Genomic DNA, 8,338 nt, shown 5'->3' on the forward strand with positions numbered 1-8,338 from the left:
CATCCAACAATGGCAGACATCAGCTGATATGTTAGGGACAAGAAGTCCTAGCATTTAGAAAATGAATAAAATTAAAAGCAAGGTTTCATCCTTTCATAAAAAGCAAGCTTTCATAATAACATGTGGGACTGAATGCGAGTGACATTGCTGCTTAATTTGTCCGATCTGTTGCAGTCTCTTTCAGTGGTTAGTCCGTGGTTACCAGGGTCGGACAGGAAGCAGCCAACAGGAGGTCAACATCCTCCAGATGATCCTCCGTCACAGGTTACCACAGTATAAAGCGGCTATTACATGTTGGCATTCACTGTACAAGTTATTGTTTTAATAAGCATGTTTTTCCACCTCTACCTTTAAAACTCAGTACACAGAGGAGTGTTTCCACCTCAGGGTAACAGGAAGAACCTTCATTACAATATTCATCTACCAGCCAGCAGAATATGCCATGAACAAGTCTTAAGAATACTCCTAAATAACATTTGTCATTTAATTGAAAACAACTTCAACTCTGACTTCTATATGTTTGCATCATATGGGAGGGAAGACCTTAGCAGACCTAACTCAATCAGTCACAAGAGTCATGAGCAGAGACAGAGAAGAGACGAAACACTGAACACGACGCTCTGCAGAACAACAATGGCTGACTGTTCTAAAGTGATGCCTTAACTCTGTGACATTATAGGATGTATTTGCATTCAGCGGCAGAACAATGGCCATTCAATCCAGGATGGCCATTTTCACTGTATAGAGTATACTTAAAGTCACAAAGCACAGCAGGTTTTGATGAGTGTTTGCAAGTGTGTCTGTGTCTGTGTGTGTGTGTGTGTATATATATAGAACAAGAGAAAGGGAGAAGCTGTGGATGGGTTGCGCAGGTTTGCTTGGCTCGGAAAATACCATTTAAAGGTCCCATGTCGTGCTTTTCCGGTTATTACCCGTCCCCTTGTGTGTTATGAAGGTTTGTATGCATGTAAACGGTGTGCAGAGTCAAAAACCCTCAAAGTATACCCTGTAGCGAGTAAAACTCTAACACAGAAAATAACTCCCCAAAACGCCTCGTTGGCGATTTCTCATTTTCCATTGTTTACTTCCTGGGTACTCTGACGTGGGGATACCCAGAGGCCACACCCTCTGCCAGCCTTTCACGAAACAAAGCTTCCCAATCCTTTCAGCGATTCATGCCGGATATGTACAGCGTAGGGCACTGAAGAACGATGCTGTTCCTACTTTGTTTGGACCAGCGGGAGATTCGGGTACACAACCTGTAAGTATTCATTGTTGTCTGTGTATTTATGATGTTTAAAATAAACAAGGTATCTACCACGACTGTTTGAATGGGTAAACGTTTTTCGGGCTACTACGTTGGGATCGCGAAGAAATGCTCTCGGCAGACCCATTCTCACAGCGTTTATAAACCATTTTCTTACTCAATACCAAGCCACACTTATTGTTTTTCCTTCGGCTGTGAGTGTTTGTGTGTGCTCAGGATGAGTTTCGCTTGTTCTCCTGTATCGCCGACACGGAAGCCTGTCTGCTCCTCGCAGCAACGAGCCTCGCAAACGTCCCAACCAATCAGAGCACACTGGGCTCACAGGGAGGGGGGGGTGCAGGAGCTCCAACAAGCCGTTTAGGACAGAGAGTGAATACACATACTTTACAGAGATGCTGTATGAGAAACCAATGTGAGTTTTGAAAATTGCACAGTATAAATCTATTCTAGTAGACCTCAACAATGGAATTATGATCAGTGGAAATGGCCATGACATGGGACCTTTAATAATCGCCCTTGGTAACTGCAAGCTCGAGGCAGCTCACTGCAACTGCTCCATCAAAAATATAGTTTTTCTTAAAAAGGCCCTTAAAAACTAAAGAACTTACCCCAAGACAAAATTAAGTAAAGTGGGAAGGAAGGGTCGGCAACCAGGGTAATCAAAAAGGAGAAAACAGAGCAAATTTTAATAAGGATTGGGTTCCCCCAGAGAATCTCAAAAAACAAAATACATAACAACAAAAATATCTAAATTGAGTTTGAGAAAGAACATAAAGTGGTTGTGGAGGATCCAGACCATGCAGAGACATTCAGTTATGAAGAACGAAAAGTGAGAAAATAAAGATCCACAACCTTCAGAAACACAGCATGCTCTCTCTGAGTGGCCATTTCATGCAACATACCATGCCGACTCAGAGGTGAAAAATGTTAACGGAAGAACAGAATGGAGGGAAAAGAAAAAATCAGGGGTCGATTTAGTTTGAACTATTAATTAAAGGGCAATAATAAAAACTAATGGAAATCAAAAAGGGATAATCAGGTAAATCCTGAGATGACTGACAGTTGAACCTGAACGCCTCAGGGATTTGGTTCCAGCTTCAACTCAAGTCTGCAGAACTCTCCATTTATTGCTGTGTGTCGAAGATGACCACTGGCTAGAACAGATACCCTTCACACTGAAATCGAGCCCTGTGATTGGAAGATGAGATGAAATGTGACAGCGTGTCAGTCAATGAGTGTGTTGTGACTGAGATGAGGACAGGGAGTGTGCAGGTGATGCATTCACTGACACTGAGTCACACACGGTGGCTCCATGCACAGCCTGCCAACACTGTTATAAAAACGAAGCTCCTCTTGAACATGAAGAGGAGGAGGAAGGAGGAGAGAGGGAGATGAGTGAGGAAGATGCTGCTTGTACAGCAAGGGGCAGACTGCCTGCAGATGTTAATGGAGTGGCTGTATGTCACAAAGCAAAGTGCCCACAGCTAGTAAATAAAGAGATGAGAGTCAACTAAAAACATGAAAACACAAGCAGGCCCAAGCAGGAACCGTTTAGCCACCTACCTCCCAGCCAGTACTCTGTGTGACAAAGAGAATACAGGACAAGTGAACACAACACACAAACACCCCACACACACACACACAGTGTTGCTTTGGCACACACAGTGATGTCGCAGCAAGGAGAAAGGACTCTTGAATACTGATCCAGGTGACTAGCTGTTGGGCTGGAGAACAGAGCAACTGACAGAAACACAAAATAGCCACTTAAAGTACAGATGATGGATACTTTGTTTGTAATAATTGTTGGCTATTAGAGAAGAGTTGCTCTGCCCCTCGTCATCAGGAGTCACACACCTTTAAGACAACCCACAGCAGGAGTGCCTTCCCTCAACACATGCATCCTGTCTCACACTTGACATATCAAACATGCAAGGTGTCTGATAAATATTTATAATTATGTAAACAGGAAATAAAATGCCAAATAATATGAGCATGCAAAGCTGTGTTGTGCTAGGCAGCAACATCAACAGGATATTTCCAGTGTCTGGTGTTGCTACTGCGGTATTTGTGTGAAGGCCGTGAAGATTGATAAGTATTCTGAAGCATTTTTATACATGACATTCATTTTGTGACATTTCTCTTTCTATAAGATCCTGCCAGAAGGAATTGAATATACATGGTCCGATAAATGGGACACACATAATACATGAGAGAAAAGTAGCAGTGCAAAACATTTGTGTTAGTTCGTTTTTTCGGTGTTCATATTGAGTGATCATCTTAGAACATGCTTTTCTGTTTTTAATACTCAATTAATTCACGTTGTGTGTGTGTGTGTGTGTGTGTGTGTGTGTGTGTGTGTGTGTGTGTGTGTGTGTGTGTGTGTGTGTGTGTGTGTGTGTGTGTGTGTGTGTGTGTGTGTGTGTGTGTGTGTGTGTGTGTGTGTGTGTGTGTGTGTTTACCTGATGCACAATTTTGCCAAAGGCTTCCTGCAGTTTACCATGAATGGCAGCTAACTTCTTTGCGTCCCTGTTGGCTTCATGGATAGGGATCAGCACCTTGTAAACTTCATTCACCGCCTCATACATGCCCGCCTGAGGGGGAGATCAGGACAAACGTTAGTATGATACAATCAGCAGTGATAGAACAAATACCAACGCTTAAATTAGGGATTTTAAGAGAATTAGGGGCTAAATTAAGCTCATTTCAAAAGTTCCACAAACATCTGACAGCCTTTGTACATTTATTTTAGCTCAAAGGTCTTTGATACGATGATTCAGGATGAATATACTGCATGTTACTATCCGGGAAGTGACTGTTACTCCCAAATGTACATATATTCTAAGACCTATATTTTGGATACGTAGCAAAAAGCATTATTTTGGGTGAGAGAAAGAGGAAGCCACTTGCATGATTGTCAACCTCCATTCAACCTATGACCCATATACCCTTCTCACCATGGAAAAAGAGGAAGCACCCTGCTCCAGGAGTCCCACCAGGCCGATCTCCGTGAAATATTTCCCCGAGCAGATGCCCTCCTCATCTGGTGACACCACATCATCAGAGACTGCAGACTCCTCCAGCACGTTGGAGGAAATGTTCTGTATACAAATGAACAAATAGAAGCTCACACATCAGTAGACCGTTGTTTCCAGGCATGTCTACACCATGCATGTACCCAGTGCGTTTCCTACCTGGAAGGTGACGCAGCCCACAGGCAGATACTTGCGGTCCTCCAGCATGCTCAGGTACTCGGCCACCAGAGCGGCGCTGTGCACCAGACACTGGGCCGCCTCAGCGTGGTTGTTCCTCTCAGAGTGTTTGCCCGCCATGTTCTGAAGCCACGTCAGCCGCAGGTCCGGAGACGTCTGGTAGCCCTTTGCAATCCTGGAGACACAGACACATCGCAAAGATAAGAACTAAACACTGACAGAGAGATGAGGATGCTCGCAGTGCAGCAATACATGTTTAAGTGATGAAGAGGTGGGGGTGTGCTTGTTTTCTTTACCTGAACATGAGATCTATCAGCATCTCAGGGTCCTCCTGGTGCTCCTTCATCTTCACCGTGTCAGAGAGGATCATGTGCAGGTTGAACACAAGGTCCTGGACCTGGATTCAGATCATTAATCAGGGTTCATACACTTTTTCACCAATGATTTTCAATGATTTCTCCATGACCTTTACCTCATTTTCCATGACCAAAAAAATTACTCTGTCAGCGGTACCACTGAAAATGGTTTATTTGAACATGGAACAGGAAAATAAGGTCTGATACATGTTGTGCCTATCTAAAACAAATCAAATAGTTGGCTTACCAACTTCTACACGCTAAAGCAACTCAAATCTCTCACCAGCAAAATACCTTGTCAGTTAAATGACATTTTACGTTTCATTGCTATACGATACAGTATTTATTATCGTTATAGTATTACTATTTCGGCGATTAGATACAATATAAATTATATTTGATGCAACTTTAGTTACATTTCCATGACTTTTCCAAAACTTTGGGAAAAATATGGTTTTCCATAACTTTTCCAGGGCCTGGAATTAGCATTTTGAATTTCCATGACTTTTCCAGGTTTTTAATGACCCTGATCAATAGAGATCTTGAGTTATTGCTACCACAAGTCAAAATCTGTTAATTTAGTATGAATAATAAGTCAGTCTAGAGTTTTTTTTACACTGTGATGGACAGAAGCTAAAATGTATGTTATGGATAACTCAGTACCTGGTCTGGGAACGTGGTCTCTCTGAGCTCCAGGTCCTCCTCTGCGTAGGTGAGGATGGTCTTTAGAGAGCGACGCAGAAACTCCTCGTTAAAATTCTGAGACGTTCCCACCAGCGAAGAAAGGGACATGGTCACTTGCATCTTCACTCTGGCAAAGTTCTGAAAGTGCATTCACAAAGAGAAGAAAGGTTGAACAAGTCATATTTGCTAGGCTTGTGGCTCTTGTGTGACAGACATGGACTGAAAAGGAAGCGTTCTGCCGAGCAAATGTCACTTCTAGTCAAGAAATCATTGTCAGAAAGGTCTGTCTGTGAAAAGTGAGGTACAGACAATTGTATTTGTAACCATCACCAGCAGCTCTATGGAAGCTACACTTCAGGTTCTTTGGGTGGATGATGGGTTTAAACATTAAAACCCCCTCATCCCAGCTTTATGTTTGGATGTTCCAATTAAACTAATACCACAACATGTTGGGTTGTAAACCTTTAGTTTTCATTTGTACTTACGTTGCCAATCTCAAAGTTTTGCCTCATGAGGAGGTAGAGGGAGGCGCTGGCGTGGGCCCTGATGGTTCCAATGCTGCTGCTGCAGCTCCTTAACAACCGCAAACACAGGTCAGCACACTGCTCCGTCTCCTCCTCGAACAGCAGCTCAGGAAACTGCACCGACAGACAGAAACACACACATATTGACACAATTCAAATGAAGTATGAAGCCCTGGAAGAAATTGCAAAGAAGACCTGAAATGTATCACTTTAATTAAAGTCTTACCTTAGACACCAGCGCCCTCTGTGTGGCGAAACAATGCTGGAGGTAAAGGGCGCTCTGGTTACACGCCATGCTGTGGAGCAACACCTTCAGCACCCCCCCCAGGATACTCTCCTTAGACTCAGTCACTGATACCGTCTGAAGGGAAAGGGACACATATGTTATAAGAGCATGGATATATATTTTTTTAAACCACATGCATGAATCTATAAAGAAAGTCCTTTCCCCTTGCTTACCTGCACAACAATCTCCAAAGTATCAAGAATAATTAAGTTGGCTTCTGTTGCGAGGTTACCATCGATGAGTGCTTCATGCTCCAGCTCTGCTCTGGTCCTACAGTCAACAGAACAGAGACCCCTGTCACAAAATGGTTCACACCTCCCAAATTGCGATGATAATGCTGTACAGCCTAACGTGAGGTTCCTGTCACGATATTCAAGCCCTAGTTCGTCTCTGTGTGGAACGAACAGATAATATGTGCCGAGTAGAATACCAGCCTATATGCTTGTTTGCATTACATTTAATAGGATATCTTTAAATAAAAAAGCTGCTCGTCTATCTATATTAAAATAAATCTTACACTGAAAGTGCAGACCTCAAACTATGCAAATGTTCCACAGAAACAATGCATGCAGATCTATATGTAAACAGCTAGTGCAAACTTGTGACTTCAGAGGTTTGAAGTAGGACTGTCCCTGGCTAAATACAATATTTGTCGAATAACACTCAGACATTTGGTCAACAATGATTAGTTTAGTTAATCAACAGATCTGTAGAACAACGTTTTTCATCAACAAATCATGCAAAAGAATCACTTTTGATTTTACAATAGATTTGTTCATAAGTTTCCTTGAAAAAGAGTAATTCAATATGAACTTATCAACTAAAGTATTTTTAGTCAACTAAAGCCAAAACGGATATACATAATATAACAAGGACAGCTAAGGAATCCATCCCTGGCCTACAGATGGAACATTAAGGATACAGGCTGTGTGTATTTACCTGTCCTACATGTTTGAATATATGAAAATATATCAGGACTGGCTTTCAGTCGTAAAGCATTAAAGTATTCATTACAAGAAGAGCTATTGCTAGATTGTCCTGTAGGGAGACACACGAGTCAGAACCCAAAGCAAAGCACGCTGGTTAAAAAGCAAAACAGACTCACTTCAACCACTACCAACCCCGAGACAGACATGATTACCAGGAGAGAGGGAATGATGATGAGGGTCAGAACCATGAACAGGTGGTCTCTGTTGGTGTATTCATGTGCATGTGTGAAGAAATCAAAATGGAGGTGAAATGAATCATGATATTGGTCTATCAGGAGTGATCAGTTTCAAGCCAAGGAGGATCAAAGGAGGGTTGGATTCAGGGGGGAATCTGATCCAAATGTAATACATACATTGTGTGTCCACTGCAACCTCCCACAGGCATGCGAATACACCACGATTGAGTTACTGTACTTAAGCGGGGGGGATTTAAAAGGAGCACACAGCAAATGTGGACCATACAATACCTGACTGATCTGTGACTCCTACATAAACACAGCAACGTGAGAGAACAAATGGAAATGAACAGAAAACAAAGATTGGAGCTGAATTTACAACAAGAAACAGAGTCGAATAAATAACATAAATATGAAATACGAAATAAAACAAGCATTGCACGAAGCAGTGTATCTTTTGTGCATGCATAACAGATATGTGCAGTTGCTTGGTAAAAACATGTTAAATTAAACATTAGGCGAAACAAATCATTGTGCTCTGTTACTATGCAAATCCAAATGAAGAATTGGAAATAACCAAGAAAGTATAAATTAACTTTGGCAGAAGTGGAGATTGTTTGTGAGATTAAATGATTGTTTTCCACACTTCAAGATGTATCTATCTGTAACGCTTTAAATGATTTATTACAGGTGGAGATATAAGTGGGTATGGACATTATTATACTCCATCATGGTTTTGTGCAGCACAAAAAGTGTATGAACTTAAGATACTGTGTTCCTTCAAAGAGCTGACTGAGGTTTATTATGTGACATATAGTTAGAATTCGGAAGGTGGATTTAGAGTTTG

At 41.9% G+C, this 8,338-nt stretch overlaps 1 protein-coding gene across 1 annotated transcript in view; it reads right to left on the minus strand.

Moving 5' to 3' along the window:
- dock7 (dedicator of cytokinesis 7) overlaps positions 1-8,338 on the minus strand; it is a 45,944-nt gene that overhangs the window by 4,838 nt on the left and 32,768 nt on the right. Inside the window, exons 34-43 of the mRNA XM_079650577.1 lie at positions 7,783-7,945; positions 6,500-6,596; positions 6,267-6,401; positions 6,002-6,154; positions 5,496-5,654; positions 4,773-4,873; positions 4,459-4,651; positions 4,222-4,365; positions 3,727-3,858; positions 2,831-2,845 (exon numbers count right to left, since the gene is read on the minus strand). Of these exons, the coding sequence (XP_079506703.1) occupies positions 2,831-2,845; positions 3,727-3,858; positions 4,222-4,365; positions 4,459-4,651; positions 4,773-4,873; positions 5,496-5,654; positions 6,002-6,154; positions 6,267-6,401; positions 6,500-6,596; positions 7,783-7,945 (1,292 nt within the window). The remainder of the gene's footprint in view (positions 1-2,830; positions 2,846-3,726; positions 3,859-4,221; positions 4,366-4,458; positions 4,652-4,772; positions 4,874-5,495; positions 5,655-6,001; positions 6,155-6,266; positions 6,402-6,499; positions 6,597-7,782; positions 7,946-8,338) is intronic.

This window comes from Notothenia rossii (assembly GCF_949606895.1).
Source record: "Notothenia rossii genome assembly, chromosome: 1".
In the NCBI taxonomy this organism is placed as follows: domain Eukaryota; kingdom Metazoa; phylum Chordata; class Actinopteri; order Perciformes; family Nototheniidae; genus Notothenia; species Notothenia rossii.